At 46.2% G+C, this 17,285-nt stretch overlaps 2 protein-coding genes across 14 annotated transcripts in view; one reads left to right on the forward strand and one right to left on the reverse strand.

The window, feature by feature from the left end:
• Positions 1-6,186, reverse strand: part of VMA22 (vacuolar ATPase assembly factor VMA22) — a 58,555-nt gene extending 52,369 nt beyond the window's left edge. For 4 of the 12 annotated variants that reach the window (XR_013995539.1, XM_081083488.1, XM_081083490.1 and 1 more), the window contains exons 1-4: positions 5,523-5,653; positions 5,343-5,446; positions 5,173-5,255; positions 3,812-3,943 (exon numbers count right to left, since the gene is read on the reverse strand). Coding sequence is in view for 11 of the 12 variants with exons in the window: in XM_081083488.1 (XP_080939614.1) it covers positions 3,812-3,943; positions 5,173-5,255; positions 5,343-5,446; positions 5,523-5,633 (430 nt within the window). In the remaining variant the exon portion in view is untranslated. Of the gene's footprint in view, positions 1-159; positions 1,761-3,811; positions 3,944-5,111; positions 5,256-5,342; positions 5,447-5,522; positions 5,655-5,692 lie in introns of those variants that run through there. The other 8 variants (XM_081083498.1, XM_081083489.1, XM_081083496.1 and 5 more) reach the window with 6 other exon arrangements.
• On the forward strand, positions 5,760-10,224 carry IMP4 (IMP U3 small nucleolar ribonucleoprotein 4). Of its 2 annotated transcripts, none has more exons than XM_081083487.1 (9): positions 5,760-6,400; positions 6,542-6,650; positions 8,253-8,336; positions 9,022-9,131; positions 9,209-9,341; positions 9,530-9,582; positions 9,665-9,759; positions 9,880-9,953; positions 10,036-10,224. In XM_081083487.1, exons 1-9 carry the CDS (start codon positions 6,398-6,400, stop codon positions 10,146-10,148), a joined length of 774 nt encoding a protein of 257 aa, XP_080939613.1. In that variant the 5' UTR covers positions 5,760-6,397; the 3' UTR covers positions 10,149-10,224. The 2 variants fall into 2 exon arrangements, with proteins under 2 accessions (XP_080939613.1, XP_080939612.1); XM_081083486.1 differs by having other exon boundaries at positions 5,769-6,400; positions 9,428-9,582.
• Positions 10,225-17,285: the final 7,061 nt, after the last annotated feature.

The raw sequence follows: 17,285 nt of genomic DNA on the forward strand, positions 1-17,285 counted from the left end.
TACTAAACAATGAATCGCTTAACAAAGAAGAAATCAAAAGATACCTTGAAACAAATGAAATGAGAACACAACAACCCAAAATCTGTGGGTAACAGGGAAAACAGTCCTAAAAGAGAAATTCATAGCATTACAGGCCGATCTCAAGAAACAACAAAAAGCGCAAATAAACAATTGAACTTTATACTTAAAGGAATCTGAAGAAAAAAAAAGAAAGCCTAGAGCAGCAGGAAGAAAATAATAAAGATCAGAGTAGAAATGAAATAGCAGTAAGATCAATGAAAGCAAGAGCTGGTTCTTTGAAAAGAAACAAGATTGACAAACCCTTAACAAAACTCATCAAGAAAAAAATAGAGAGGATTCAAATAAAATCAGAAATGAAAGTAACAACTGACACCACAGAAATACAAAGAATTCTAAGAAATATACCAACAAATTGGAAATCTGGAAAAAATGGATAGATTTCTAGAAACATATAATCTTCCAAAACTAAATCAGGAAGAACCAGGGAATGTGATTAGATCACTACTAGTGAAACTGAAGCTCTGGCTGAAGTGGGGGATGAAGGGATTGAGAAAAAGAAGGGAGAACTTACGGACAGGGTCAACAGTGTGGTGATTGCAGCGGGGAGGAAGAAGTTGGAAGAGGGTATATGGGGATAAATGGTGATGAGAAAATAAAATGTAAAAACAAAACAGGCTAAGAAACACAAGTTGGGTGATAGTTACTATAGCTTTCACCTTAATTATTCATTAAGCTTTTCAATTATTCTGTGTGGTTCTATAATGTAATGTTTTATTTTACAATAAAGTTATTTTTTAAAAAAAACATTAAAAAAAAACACCATAAAGTTAAAAAACAAACTAGGAAAATCACTCATATTGTGAACAAAGGACCAATTTTCCCCAAGCATAAAAATTAGCTCTTTAAAAACTGTGAAAAATATCCACAACCCAATAGGAAAACGAAATAAGGACAGAGTTCCCAGAATAGCAAATACAATTGGCCTTTTAACAAATTACAAAAGGTTCAGCCTCACTACTGAAAAGACAGAAGGCAGGTGTTTCAAAACCTGAAAGGTCTTTTCCTATAGTTCATTTGAAAATCTAGGTTAGATCTTTTTTACTTTTTGGCTTAAAACCTGCCAAGGGCTGCCCATGTATGCAGGTAATTGTGTTTGTTATCAACGTGAAATCATTCTCCTGATCTGCTAGCCATGTATCTTTTTTTCTTTCCATCAAAATCAGTTTTGAGGATCTAGTGAAACTGAAGCACCTACTTCTTGTCCTTTCTGCCACTAGCTATGCACTACTTCTTCTGCAGTGATTTATGCATGAGATTGCTCTGTTGCTCCCTAATATAAACTAACCTAACAGCTTTGACCCTCCCCATATGAGTGTGTCCTAGAACAAGGACTGGAAGTGGTTTCATAGTAGTGACTTTGAACACTACTCAGTTTGCCTCTTTAAATTTTCACATATAACAAAGTTGGAAACAGCAGACTGGAAAAATTTTAAGGTGGGGGTGATTAGCTGTCTGGGATGGGGTGGTAGTGGTAGGGGCCGAGCAAGCTATGAAGGAAGAAGGCCTGAGATAAAGCAACCACATCAAAGAACAACTGAACTCATGATCTTCTTCTGTGGCCACAGGTTAGGCAGCCCCAAGCTCAAGCTGCTTGAGTTTCTCCTGGAGCCCTCGAAGCTGGCTTCGACCCCAGTTGATGTGGATCTGGAGACTGGCCATATCTACAGCCAGCTGCAGGCCTAGAGGAAGGGGAGAAATTGTCACCATGGTATCTGTAGTGTGACACATGACTTAAGGGAATCTGGGCATTCCCAGGCATTGGAAAGGCGCTAGGCCTCTATTATTCCTAAAACATTCCAGGTACACTCTTGCAATGGCTTCTCCAAACCTCACTGGACCCACACCCTCACCTTCTTCAGGTCTTTGCTAAAATGTCACCTCCTCAAAAGACTTTCTTGACCCCCTTCTATCACCCACCAGGAACTAATAATCCACAGATCATTACACACACTGTCTCATGCTCTTATTTTCTTCCTTCTTTTCTCCATTACCACAGTCCCTCACGGCTTTCACCCTCACTCCTTCCACCTGTTTTCTCTGCCTCCAACAGTATTCCACACTCTGGATCCACATTTAGGTGGCTTCTGCTTGATGCCTCTGCTGGAATAGCTGCTGCCAAATCCTCTGGGCCTCCATGCCAACCAACGCACTGGCCAGTCCTGTCTTCAGCCTACCTATCCAGCAGCAGAGCTGGCCACACATCTGATCAACTCCATCCAGGAAACACATTCTCCTTTTGGCTTCTGGGACACCTCACCCTCTAGGTGTTACTCCTGCTTCACTACTGCTTCTCAGTCTCCTCTAATGGTTCCCCCCTTCCTCTCCTTCACTTCCTGTCCACCTGCTGATTTTACTCCATCTTAGCTTTAATGCTACATGTGTCAGAAACTTAGGAATTTAAATACCAGAGTTATGTGGTGGGCTCTGAAATCTCTCTCCAGCTGAAGCCTCTTCCAAACTCCAGATGCATGTGTGCAACTGCCCACAGAATCTCCACCACTAGGAACACAACCATACCCTTTCAGCTGATGCTTTGCATTCCTCCCACACCTGGTGAGGGCAGCTCCATCCTCCCAGGATTCCTGGCTAGCCAGTGGGCTCATCCTTCACTCCTATCCTTCCCTTATTCCCAAATGGATTTGTCAGCAAATCCTGGGGGGTTCTATAGAAGGATATTAAGAAGCTAAGAAGATTTCAGTGCAGGAGGAAACTGAGACAAGAAAATTAAACAAGGCCAAACAGCTTGGGCAACTTGCAGCTAGTCTGCAGCAAGATCTTATCTTTCCCAGCCAAGGACACTTGAGAACAGATGGTTAATGCCTCTCCTTCCTAACCAAAGAATGCAGAAAAGGAGGGGGAAGGGAAGGGGAGAGAAGGGAGAGTTTATCTTGCCCACCAAACAAAGAAGTCAGTCATTTGGAAGAGGAGAGTAGAGGGAGTTTTTCTCAAAAGACAGAGAAAGTCAGTAGTCTTGGGACTTGTGAAGATAAAATTGCCAGATGATTCTCATAAATTCTGGGAAAGCCATAAAAAAGTAAAAGGGAGGCCTTGAGATCTAGTATGTACCAACCTCTACCTGCATCTTAAGCCTGGCTGCTCCCTGGTGGCTACTTAATACTTCTGCTCATCTGTTCCCACGCAGAATCCACTGGATTCCTGTCAGGCTGCAAGTCTACCCCATTACTCCCAAAGTCCTCAACAGGGCCTATTCAGCTGTCAAATTATCGGAGCCTAGAGCCCTCTAACCACAGCTCCTGGCTCTCTCTGCTGCACCAACTCTAGTCCACTGGCCTCTTCTCTGCAATGGCCCACACAATCTTGCCTTTTCACCCCAGTTGGCCCCTCTGCTTAGAACACTATTCCCCCAGATCACCTTCATAAAACAGTTCCCCCAGACCATTCCTGTCCCACTTCATCAACAACACCCTATCTTATTTTTGCATAACAATTTTCATTACTTACTTATTTGCAGGTTGTCTTTCTCCCCTCAACAGTATAACATTCTATGAGGATATTTGTCCCTTTCATTTCCTGCTGTATCCCAGCACTGATCATGAGCTTAGAACACTGCCAAGATGCTGTAAATGCTTTCAGAAAAAACAGCAGGCATGCAACAAAAGTATGCAATGGAGAAAACCTGCAAAACCCTTTGTAGACTAATCCCAGTCCTGGCATTAGAGGGTCCAATTTTGGCTTAGAGCCACACGGTCAACTGGCAGAGTCCACTCACCCTCCTGGAAGCTGGCTTGGGCTTGCCGTAGGCTATGTGGAACCAGGATTCCAAACCAGTTCAGAGGGTTTGGGGAGGCTGAGAAGACCTCGGGCTCTGGAATCCTGGTAAGGCCCTTGCGCCTTCGAAGAGCTGGAGAAAGAAAGGGTAGAAGTTGGAATCTTATTACCTGGACCTTAACTTCTGGGTGACAATGTTGAACTCTGAGCTCATGATCCTGGGAAATACTGATGGTTGCAAAATCTCTGCAACCTTTTAAGATCCAAAAAACAGCTTACCACAAAAAAAACCACCGTTCCCCACTTGTGATTCAAATGTGAGACTGTCCATGCATTCTCAAGACTCTCATAAAACCAACCCTTGTTTAGACAAAGTTATACACTGACTGCTGGAAGCTATCCAGTGTCTATACCAGTGGTTCTCAACCTTCCTAATGCCGCGACCCTTTAATACAGTTCCTCGTGTTGTGGTGACCCCCAATTTCATTGCTACAAATTAAATATAATTAAAGCATAGTGACTAATCACAAAAACAATATGTAATTATATATGTTTTCCGATGGTCTTAGGTGACCCTTGTGAAAGGGCGTTCGACCCCCAAAGGGGTCGCGACCCACAGGTTGAGAACCTCTGGTCTACACTATCATGAAAGTGCAAACAGGGAACCCAGAAGGCTGATGGATCTTGAGCTTTGGCAAGGGCTAAAAGCTATGCACCGATTGTTCTGTTGAGACAATGCTGGCTCAAGCAATTTCCTGATGTAATAGTCTCAAAGTAAATATTTACTAATATTTACTGACCTTTAAGATTGCCTGCCTGACTAAGGGCAAGATGTGTGTTCTAAAATTAAATAAAATCTAACAGGGCCTGGGCCCCAGTGAAGCCTTTCCACTAGAGAGCTGTTCTCCGCCAGACCCTCATGATTTCCAAATTCTTATTTCTTGTCTAGTCTCCTCATTTGTGCGTGGCCCTTCTCCAGATCCTGAACCCTAGCCGTGCAGGTTGTGGCTTTCACAACTGATGAACTTTCCCATTTTGCCTGAACATGCTGAAAGGTCAGACAGACCCTCCAACTCCCTGTTCTTTATGAATGACTAGCTGAGATTGAAAGTTTGTCCTTCTGAAAGAGATAAACATTTTCTTTCCAACTGACTGAGACTTCCTGTAACTACAAATCAATCCCAACTGTAAAAGACTTCACCTATTTCTCCCTATAAAAGTCTAAGGCCAAAACCACTATGCTGAGACATTTTGATCTTCAAATCTGGGGCGCTCTATCAAAGCAACTTGAATAAAATCACCTCCTTAATTGTACTTTGTCTTTGACATCGGGAGGGGTCCCTGATGGGAAGCGGGGCTCACCTGCTTCACGGGGCCCCACCTCCTCCGGACTCTGGGCGCCGGCTCTTACCACACGAAACTTCTGGAGTCCATTTTGCGCCTCGCTTAAGAAAGAGAAGGGAGGATGGATCTTTGACAGCCCCACCCTGCGCATTCCCCACCCACCCGATTCAGCAGGCAAGGCTCCTCACCTGGTGCAGACGCAGACCTGGGGCTCCATGCGGGAGGCATACTGCAGGGGCCCTACCGACTTGGCACCCATGGCATAGCGAGCTTTGGAGAGCGAAAGCCAGCCCTGCGGAAAGAGAGAGGATCAGTAAAACTAGGTTTACCTCGGCGTGACCCCCCGCCCGCCCGCCCCTGGCTCCCACCTCCTCCACCCGGGCGTTCAGCGCCACCCGCTTTGACTCCAGCTCTTCCAGGTCCCAGAGCAGCTGCAGCAGCAGCGAGTCCAGCTCCGCCCGTAAATCGGCTGCGGCCATGGCCCACCGCGCTCTAATCTGGAGCCAGTCTCCTTCTAGGTCGCCCAATCACCGCTCACCGTGCCGGTAGTGTAGCCAATGGACGTTCGAGATCGGCCGTCGCTGTGGGCCCAGCGATCACGTAGTGGAAGCCGTGGGGTTGAGAGCCGTGGGAGTCTCGGCTTCTAAGGGCAAGCGTCCTCAGAGCAGCAGCATTGGAACCGAGTAGTCGCTTTCTGCGCTTAGCATCCGAAGCGAATAAGCCAACCGGAAAGTTGGCGAGAGCTGTGGGGTTCTGAGTCGCTTCTGGAAGCGGCTGCATTTTAAAAGTAGGGCTATCGCTGTGGCGAAGGAAGGAGGCGTAGCAACCATTTTAAGGGAGAAACGGCTTTAGATTTAATTCCAAAAGGAGCTGTTAATCAATCCTGCGGCCTACCGTTGTGCTGGCTTTACAGCTGCTGCACTATTTCAAGCCGCCAATGGCATAATAACTAGCGGTACATGATCTTCAATTTGGGCATTCTGCACAGCCGCGACAAATAGTGAAGCCAAAGAAGACATCTTTATTAATGGCAGCCCCAGGCCGCCTAACATCTTGACATTTCCTCTGCCTATTGGTAGCTCCAGTGAGCATGCGCTTCTGGGCTGGCCAATCGCCTTGTGATTCCCATCAGCAGCGTTTAGTAAACCTCTACCCCTTTCTTGGTTGAGGGCGGAAGTGAGGGCTGCGTAGTGCCGGCAGCTCTCGCAGATTCTCCGAAACCCACGTGGGAGCGGCGCCCAGGATGGTAGGGATGTTTGAGCTTCTGTTTTGGAGGTTGGGGGTTCGCGGAGGGCTGGGGATGAGGTCTGTGGGCTCGGGATGGGTGGGCCCCCGGGGCCGAACGTGCATGGAGAAAGAGGCGCTCACCCGACACGCTGTTCCCTAGTTGCGCCGTGAGGCGCGCCTTCGCCGCGAGTACCTCTACCGCAAGGCCCGCGAGGAGGCGCAGCGCGCCGCCTACGAGAGGAAGGAGAAGGTGCGGCGCGCGCTCGAAGGTATGGTCCCCGCTACCCGGCGGCGTCACCCAGCCTTAGCGAGACTGCGGGTTTGCATTTTAAAACCCAATGGAAAAACCAAGTGACTTAATTAGCATTTCTTTGGTAGTATAGTTGGGCATCTTTTCAAGTATTTACTGGTCATTTTCTTTGCCTGCTGGGTCTTTCTGTTGCTTGCAAGTGCTCCTCCAGATGATGGTATGAATTACTTGTCATTTATGCTACAGTATAGAGATTTTACAGCTTGTCTATTTTGCTTACAGTGTGTCTAGTTCTTCTCAAATTTAAAATTATCCCTATGGTCCTTGTAGACGTTCCACTCCCCGTAGTTTTTCATCTCGTTATCTTCTTTAGTACCAGGTACTAAAGCATATCTTGCTGTCTTTTAGTGGTATTATGAGTCCCTTGCATTTTTAAACTGTTAATCCGTATATAATTTAATTTTAGTTGTGTTGTAAATTAGGGTCTAATTTTGCAATGTTTTCCCCACTTTACATTTGCCATACTAATGAAGAGTTTGTCACACATGTCTGATTAAAAATGACATATTTATTCACCCAGTTGTGTTAGTTCTTGTGAAGCTTTGTTTCTTATCTGAAGGTACACCAACTCGGTATCTGATTATTTTAAATTACTTAGATGTTCCTAGTTGTTAGGTATATACATATCTACATATACATATGTGTGTGTATGTTTATGTTAAGCATAATGTTAAACAACTGTAATCTATCCGCCCATCTTAAGAAATGGAAAGTAGTCAGTATACATGGGTTGGCAAAAGTAGGTTTACATTTTTTGTATGGGAAGACATTCAGGTTATTATTACAATAGCTTTATTAACTCAAAGAATGTTACAATGCAACTATAAACCTAGTTTTGTCCACCCCTGTATTGAAATTCAGGAATATTTTCCACAACTTCAATACCACAGTATTGAATATTGTTTAAAAATAAACTGTTTCTTTGGTTTTTTTGTGTGTGCTTATATGGTACGTATTTGTATCCCTAAATCATATTGGTTGATTTTTAGTTTTAAAGGTAGTATTAGGTTATATGTATTCTTTGGCAGTTTTATGTTTTTGTTCAGCATTGTTTCTAAAATCCTTTGAGTATAGTGGAGATTTCCTTCAGGTGAGTATCTTCCATGTGCAAGAATTCCACCAGGGCACGCTAACAAGTGCTGGTTCCAGGAGCACAGTCATGTATAGCCCTATACTCCCAAGGTGGATGTTCCCACAGCCCAGCCCCTATGCCAGGTCAAGCTTTAGTTCACAGAGGAAACTTCTGACCTAGAGTGTCATGATTAGCAGCTTTGTTGTCAGAGAGTTTCAGGATTTCTGGTCCACCTTTATACAGAAAGAGCAGTCTAAAAACCTTCAAGCCATGAGACTTAGGAACTGTAGCAGATTGTTTCCTATAACCATTGTTAACAGGTTAGCATGTAGATAGAAATAGTCCCCAACCTCTCACCCCCCCAGTATCATCTCTGCTCAGAAAGGAGTAAGAAAGGTATTTTTTCCATCAGGTTTGTAAGCCATAGTGTTGTATTAACTGAGACCTTCATCTGTATATCTCACTTATCCCTCTGTCTTTCCCCTGCAGAGAACCGCCTGATCCCCACGGAGTTACGTAGGGAGGCTTTGGCCTTACATGGTTCCCTGGAGTTTGACGACGCTGGTGGTGAAGGTGACCTTCCCCAACACTGGGGCTCACTGGCCTCCATATCTTTCCTCAGACACCTTGAGGAAAGGCTCTGCGACTCATGTTCCTGGAACTGTGCCCCAGAGTCTTCATGGTTCTGCCCTGATGGCTACTCAGAGGAGCTCGTCCTGAGTGCTCCCAATTCCAATTAGAGACACATATGATACCACCCAACTTACTCTCTGTTTTGCTTTGGTCTCCCTCACTGGAATGTGAATTTTGCTGGTACAGGATAGTGTCCATTATGTTTACTGCCATTTCCCGAGCTCTTAGCACTTCATTGGCACCCAAATGTTTTACTCATTGTGTTATTCAACACATCTGAAAGGAATCACAAATGATGTAAATATTTGTTAGGAGAAATAGGAGTCTGTTACCTTTGGCCTTATTAGAATCTGTACTTATGCTAACACAATAGCCATTAGCCCTGTGTGAATAATACAGCTTAAATGAGTGAAATTAAATCAAATTTAAAAATCCAGTTCTGCATTAAACTTGTGCTTGTAGCCAATATGGCTTGGTGCCACACTATTGCCCAGTGTGGGTGTGGAGCATCCTATCACTGAAGATATTGTTAGATGGTGCAGATCTGAATGGATTCTGCCACTCCCAAGTTAGTATTTCACTTCCCAAGATCATCTCATGTTCTTGCCCCTCATGCATCTAACAGGTGTGACCAATCATGTGGATGATGAATATCGATGGGCAGGGGTTGAGGATCCCAAGGTCATGATCACGACTTCCCGAGACCCCAGTTCACGCCTCAAGATGTTTGCAAAGGTATCAAAAGAAGCAGGGAGTGGAAGATGCTCAGGTACCAGTGGCCTGAGTCCTAACTAGTGTGTGTACACGTGCAGGAGCTGAAGTTGGTGTTTCCCGGTGCCCAGCGCATAAACCGTGGCCGACATGAGGTGGGGGCACTGGTGCGAGCCTGCAAAGCTAATGGTGTCACCGACCTGATAGTTATCCATGAGCATCGTGGCACACCTGGTAAGGCTGGTGGGAGGGAGCAGGGTGTTTGCCGGGTTGGCCATCTGAGAGCAGATAGTCTCTGACTGCCTATCTGGCCCCACCAGTGGGGTTCATTGTCAGTCACCTGCCCTTTGGCCCCACTGCTTACTTCACACTATGCAATGTGCTTATGCGGCATGACATCCCTGACCTGGGCACCGTGTCAGAGGCCAAACCTCACCTCATCATTCATGGCTTCTCCTCCCGTCTGGGCAAGCGGGTGAGTCTGGGATCATGGGACTAGGGCTGGGGGCAGGCGATGCCAGGCTGGGCATTCCCCAGTTTTCTTCTCTCTGCCCCAGGTGTCTGACATACTTCGTTATCTGTTCCCTGTGCCCAAAGAAGACAGCCATCGGGTCATCACCTTTGCAAACCAGAATGACTACATCTCTTTCCGGTGTGTCCATGGGCTGGGCTCTGGGATTGTATCCTCACCTTTGTGTCCCTATACTATTGGTTGTTGACCTATAGCTGCTCCTGCCTCCTCTCACTCCTGCCCTGCCTCCCCTTGCCCCAGACACCATGTGTACAGGAAGACCAACCACCGCAATGTGGAGCTGACCGAGGTTGGCCCTCGCTTTGAGCTCAAGTGTGAGTTTGGACTTTATCTCAGGTCTGTTGGTGGGGAAAAGCTGGCTGTATAGTTGATAATGTCTCTGTTCCCCTCTACCAGTATACATGATTCGCCTTGGCACGTTGGAACAGGAGGCCACAGCAGATGTGGAGTGGCGTTGGCATCCTTACACCAACACTGCACACAAGAGGGTCTTTCTAAGTGCTGAGTGAGCCCATTCTGTTGTCAGGATATGGGCTTGGACCCAGGAGGTGGGGGCGGTCAGAATAAAGTCTGTGTGCCACACCACCCCATTTGCCTCTGTTTGGTTTGGACAGACCAGATGTCAGGGTAAGTATAAAGGATGATGTCCATGGGATCTTCTTAGCTGGGGACCTGACAGCTTGGGGACATTCTCAGGCCTGGTGTTGACATTGTGTGTAGGACAAAGCAGACTCAGCATGTTGGCTTCCTCTTGAGTTATTAGGACGGTTTGGCACTGTCCCTGGGAGAGTTGGAGCTGCTGTTTCTCAGCTGCCCATCTGGGAGGACGATGGGCATGGGTAGCAGGGCCTGTCACATTTGCTCCAAGTAAGCATGAGACTCGGGGGGCTGACACAGAGGATGGGACCTAGTCAGTGCTTCCCAGGATCCCTCTGCCTACTTCAGCACACAGGCACACCTTTCCATTCACTAGGGACACATTGACACTTTAGAGACTACCAGCTGTGCACACCACCTGCTCTCTCGTTAGGGAAGTGTTTATCTGAGGTCAGGGCACGGTCACGGCTGCTCAGGAGATTCTGGGATCTTTACTTGACCTATCCACACTCATTTGCTTTGCCCTTCCTCTCTGCCCACTTCTCTATTATGTATTCAGAGCCCTGGTGTCACACAAAGTGGATGACAAGATCCTACATAATGCACACAGGTTGACAGGAAGGAGAATGATAGCAGTAAGAAAGAGATCTATCATGCCAGGTGCGAACAGGGCTATGAAGAAAAAAGTCAGGAAAATGGAGAGGGAGAGGCCTCTGCAAGTGCCCTGAGATCTACATGATGGCATGAAACAGCAGGGGCCACCTAGATGGTCCATGCAAACTCTTAGGTAGACAGTCCTCATAAGGGTCTCAGGACCAGGAGCAGCCCAGTGGGAGAGGGGTCTTGAGGGAGAGCAGGGGACCCATAGGACCAAATGGGCCATGGCATTCAGGGAGAGGAGGGGATGGGACATCACAGGATGTCTATAATTCTAACTCAACTCATGAGTCCAGTTCCTTCTTCAGGGCTTTTCTGGAGCCTCGCAGCTTGCCACAGCCTCACTTCACAAATGAAGAATATGCTATTAAAAATTTTTTGCAAGTTATGGAGATTTCAAAATACATACAAGAAGTAGAGTAGTATGATCTGTGTTGGTTTCCTGGGGCTACCATAACAAATTACCACGAACTGAGTGTTTGTTTATAGGACGGATGTAGAAGATGAAGGTGTGAGCTCTACCCACAAGCCCTCCATTCCTTACCCCTTCCAGCTTCTGATGGCTGCCAACAATCGTTGGTGCTCCTTGGCTTGTAACTACATCATGCTAGTCTCTGCCTGTGTCTTCATATGACCTTGTACTGTCTGTGGTCTCCCCCCCTTTTTTAAAAAATATTTATTCAGATTATTACAGATGTTACTCTTTTTTCCCCCCATAGCTCCCCTCCACACGGTTCCCACCCCACCCCATGCCCTTATTCCCCCTGACCCCCGACTGTCCTTGACCATAGGTGTAAGATTTTTGTCCAGTCTCTTCCCGCACCCCGCACACCCCTTCCCCCAGAGAGTTGTCAGTCCATTTCTTTTCTGTGCCTTTGATTCTATTATATTCACCAGTTTATTCTGTCCATCAGATTTTTTATTCACTTGATTTTTAGATTCACTTGTTGATAGATATGTATTTGTTGTCACTTTGTTGTTCATAATTTTTATCTTTACCTTTTTCTACTTCTTCCTTTTCTTAAATACCCTTCAGCATTTCATATAATACTGGTTTGGTGGTGGTGAACTCCTTTAGCTTTTTCTTGTCTGTGAAGCTCTTTATCTGACCTTCAATTCTAAATGATAGCTTTGCTGGGTAGAGTAATCTTGGTTGTAGGTTCTTGCTATTCATCACTTTGAATATTTCTTGCCACTGCCTTCTGACCTGCATAGTTTCTGTTGAGAAATCAGCTGACTGTCATATGGGTACTCCCTTGTAGGTAAGTAACTGTTTTTCTCTTACTGCTTTTAAGATTTTGTCTTTTGCCCTTGGCAAAATTTTAATTATGATGTCTTGGCATAATTTTAATTATGATGTCTTGATGTGGTCCTCTTTGGATTCCTCTTGTTTGGGATTTTCTGCACTTCCTGGACTTGTAAGTCTATTTCTTTCACCAAGTAGGGGAGTTTTCTGTCATTATTTCTTCAAATAGGTTTTCAATATCTTGCTCTCTTTCTCCTTCTGGCACCCTCATAATTTGGATGTTGGTACGCTTGAAGTTGTCCCAGAGACTCCTTACACTATCTTCATATTTTTGGATTCTTTTTTTCTTTTTGCTCTTCCATTTGGGTGTTTTTTGTTTCCTCATATTTCAAATCTTTGACTTGATTCTTGGGATCCTCTAGTCTTGTGGGAGGCCGCCCATTGTCTTCACTAGCAGAGAAGTGCAAACAAGGATCCCGGAATGCTGGTGACCCTTGAACCCATGGCAAGGGCCTGAGTTATGCACCGATTGTCTAATCCTGATAATGGGGGCTTAAGCTATTTCTTGGTCAAATAGTCTCAGAGTAAATCCTCCTAATATTTACTGACCTTTTAAGATAGTCTGTTACTGCAATTACCTGCCTGACTAAGGGTTTTATGCTTAACCAAAGTGAATAAAAGGCTGGCGAGGCCTTGGCACTGGTGGAAATCCTTCCCCTTGAGTTGGACTTGCCCACCTGGCCCCCCAATATTTCCAAATTATCTCTTGTCTCTTTCATTTGTGTGCAGCTCCTCTTCTAGATCCTGAACACTGAACCACGCAGGACATGAGGGAAATAAACATACTCTGTTAAACCTCTGTATAGTATTCTTTATTTCAGTCAGTGTATTCTTAATTTCTGTCTGATCCTTTTCCATTTATTTTTGTCATTCTCACTAAGTTCCTTGGAAGTTTCTAGAACATTCTTGAGAGATCTTATAACTGTGGTTTTGAACTCTATATCCAGTATTTTGTTTTCTTCCATTTCTTTCATTTGTGACATGTTTCTTTGTCTCCACATTTTGGCTGCTTCCCTGTGTTTGTTTCTATGTATTGGGTAGCTGCTAAGTCTCCTTGTGTTGATACAGTGGCCTTGTGTGGTAGGTGTCCTATAGGGCCCAGTGGCTCGGCCTCCCCAATCACCTGAGGTAGACACTCTTGGTGCACCCCTTTGTGGGCTGTGTGCACAGTCTTGTAGTTGAGCCTTGATTGCTGTTGGTATCACTGGGAGGAATTGACCGCCAGGCCAATTGGCAGTGAGGACCAGCTGTGTCTACAATGGAAGAGCTGCTGTGCAGGAGACACTCTTATGGGGAAGAACTTGCTTCAGTGGGGCTTTGGTGCTTACTGAGTCTGCCCCTTGAGTGTGTCACTTATGGATGTGAAGAGTTGTAATCTGGTGTGGTCTCACACTGACGACTGGCTACACTTGCTCTTGGATCTCCAAGGAGGTGCAAAGTCAGCCTCTGCCTGGAGTCACCCAGCAGGAGCTACAGAGAGATCTGTAGATTCCTCCTCCTTGTATTGGATTTGGAAGTGCCCAGACGAGACCCAGCTGTGAAGTAAGGCAGGCTGCTGCTGCCAGCCTTGGGCCTTCTTTTAATAGATTTGGGGCTCCCTGACCCAGCGGCTGCCTGTTTGACAGGTTTTAGGCTGAGAAGGAACAGGCTATTCATATGCAAAAGCCACTGCACACAGTTTGGGTGTGGTTGTAAATTGGGTGGGGCGCCTGGTGATCTCAGGAATCACCAGCGGGGAGCAAACAGTAATGGCTGTCAGTTAGCCCTGTGCCTTTGAGGTTCCAGTGCAGGAACAATGACCATTGCCAGCACCTCTGTCAGTCTCAATGTGCTTTCTTCACCTCTCCGGTTGTAGTACCCTCACTCAGCCAGTTTTCCTGCGGTTCTGGATGATAGTTGTAATTTTGATGTGGTTGTGAGAGGCAGCAAGTACAGGTGTTTCCCTTTGCTGCCATCTTGGTTCTCCCCCATTTATTGTATTCTTCATTTCTGATGGGTTCTTGTTTGTTTTCTATCTTCTTTTTTAAACCTTTATTATTGAGATTATTACAGATGTCCCCCTTTTCCCCCCATAGCCTCCTTCCACCTGGTTCCCACTGTGCCCCAAGCCTTCACCACCCTATTGTCTGTTTCCATACATAATGCATATCTACACTAATAAAAGACAAAGATGCTAATTGACCGTACCTTTGCCACGCCCACCAGCCAATCAGAGCAACTATATGCAAATTAACCCAACCAAGAGGCGGCCGGGAGCCACAGAGCTGGAGCAAGCAGGAAACTTGGTTGCCCCAGCGATGGAGGAAGCCAAGCTTTCCGCCTGCTTTGGTGGGCTGTGGCCTCCACAAAAGGCAGCAAAGTTTCAATTATAGAAGCTAAATAAATCCCAGATACCTGCTTCCAGCCAGCCTCCAATGGGAGCTTGGGTGGCTGGGGGCTGTGGCCAGCCTGCAAACAGCCATCAGCCCCTCACCCAGACTGGCCAGGGACTCCAGCAGGACCGTCCACCCTGCAGGGGATGTGGCCAGCCTGAAAACAGCCCTCAGCCTCTCAACCAGGCTGGCCAGGCACCCTAGTGGGACCCCCACCCTGATCTGGGACACCCTTCAGGGCAAACCAGCTGGCCCCCATCCATGCCCAGGCCTCTGTCCTATATAATAAAAGGGTAATATGCAAATTGACCCTAACAGCAGAATGACTGGGAATGACGGGTCACCATGACACACACTGACCACCATGGGGCAGACGCTCAATGCAGGAGCTGCCCCCTGGTGGTCATTGTGCTCCCACAGAGGGAGTTCTGCTCAGCTACAAGCCAGGCTGATGGCTGCCAGCACACCGGTGGTGGCGGGAGCCTCTCCCACCTCCCCGGCAGCGCTAAGGATGTTTGACTGCAGCTTAGGTCTGCTCCCCGCTGGCAAGTGGATATCCCCCGAGGGCTCCCAGGCTACCAGAGGGATGTCTGACTGCAAGCTTAGGCTCAATCCCTTGGGGAGCGGGCCTAAGCCAGCAGGTGGTCATCCCCCGAGGGGTCCCAGACTGTGAGAAGGCACAGGCCAGGCTGAGGGACCCTCCCGAGTGCACAAATTTTTGTGCACCGGGCCTCTAGTCTATATATAAAAGCCTAAGTGACCAAATGACCGGTCAACCAGTCACTCTGATGCACACTGACCACCAGGGGAATGACGCTCAACGCAGATGATTGGGCTCCCTCCTGTCTGGATTGGTTGTGCAGGGATAAGGCTGAAGCCAGCTATCTGACAAGTGGTCCTGGATTGTGAGAGGACACAGGTCAGGCCGAGGGACCCACTGGTGCACGAATCTCTGCACCAGGCCTCTAGTCTATAATAATAAACATGTAACATGCAAATCGACTGAACAGCCAGACAGCGGAACGACCAGACGAAGCTGGGGCTGCGAGGGCCCACTCTTGCACAAATTTTGTGCATCAGGCCTCTGGTATATATATAAGTTGTTTGGTTAATCTCTTCCCAGCCCCACTCCACCTTTCCCTCTGAGATTCATCAGTCTGTTCCATGTTTCCATACCACTCCTTCTGGCCTGCAACGTCTCTGTTGAGAAATCAGCTGACAGTCATATAGGTGCTCACTTGTAGGTTTTTAAAATTCTCTCTTTGTCTTCAGTCTTTGGCATTTTAATTATGATGTGTCTTGGTCCCTTTGGGTTCATCTTTTTTGGGACTCTCTATGCTTCCTGGACTTGTATGTCTGTTTCTTTCACCAGGTAGGGGAAGTTTTCTGACATTTTTTCAAATAGGTTTTTGATTTCTTGCTCCCTCTCTTCTCCTCCCAGTATCCCCAGGATGTGAATGTTGGTACACTTGAAGTTGTCCCAGAGGTTCCTTACACTATTTTCATATTTTTGGATTCTTTTTTCTTTTTGCTCTTCTGGTGGGGTGTTTTTTGCTTTCTTATATTCCAAATCTTTGATTTGGTTCTTGGCTTCCTCTACTCTACCATTGATCCTCTGTAAATTATTCTTTATATCAGTTAGTGTATACTTCATTTTTGACTGGTCCTTTCTTATATTGTTGATGTTCTCACTAAGTTCCTTAAAGTTCCTTTTAAGCATTGTTTTGAATGATGTATCTGGTAGTTTTCTTCCATTTCACTTAATTTTCTCTGGAGATTTATTCTGTTCTTTCATTTGTGACATGTTTCTTTGTCTCTGCATTTTGGCTGCATCCTTGTGTTTGTTTCTATGTATAGGTATATCTGCTATGTCTCCTGGTCTTAGTAGACTGGCCTTATGTAGTAGGTATCTTGTGGGGCCAGTGGCACAGTCTCCCTAAATCACTTGAGCCAGGTGCTCCAGGTATGTCCCTGGGTGGGTTGTGTGTGCCCTGTTCTAGTTGAGCCTTAATTGTTGTTGGATGCCGTAGACCAATTCCAGCATGTCATAATTTTAAGAGTTTCATCAAAAGGTTGATGAGACTTGGGGACTCAACAGGGTTGAGTCACACATGTAGTCACCTGTTGGGAATGCTAAAGGCATTTCCCCAAACCTGAATAGGAAACTGATTGTGGCTGCCAGACAGTTAAAGGGCATCTTAATCTACATGTTATTGCCTCCTACTGGCCAAACACCTGAACAGCCGTAGGCTATTCCCCAAACTGACAATGCTTCTGTACCCTTTGAAACCTTACCTTTGGAAGTGTATTATCTCCTCCTTGCCTTCGGACAAATTGTGTGAATAAAAGCAAGGGTCCTAGGCAAGGAGGGGCTCTTCAGTTCCTTTAGCTGAAGGTCCTCTGACCCCCAATGCCTTTCAAAATTATATCTCGTCTCCGGACTCTTTATTCTCTGGATTCCTATGTCATCTACGTGCAGCCCCTTTCCAGATCCCTGAACCCTTCTTGATGCTGGGACATGAACCCTGGCATAAATAGATGCCCGAAGTGGGACTTTCTGAACCCTGGAAGCAGCGGCCATTGGCATGTCAGTGGACTGTATCTTTTTAATTATGATATGTCTTGGTGTGGGCCTCTTTGGGTTCATCTCATTCATTATAGCAGAGGAGCTGTTGCATAGGGGCTGATCCCATGGAACAGGATTCATTTTAGCA

This window comes from Myotis nattereri (genome assembly GCF_964212035.1).
Source record: "Myotis nattereri genome assembly, chromosome: 2".
Lineage (NCBI taxonomy): Eukaryota > Metazoa > Chordata > Mammalia > Chiroptera > Vespertilionidae > Myotis > Myotis nattereri.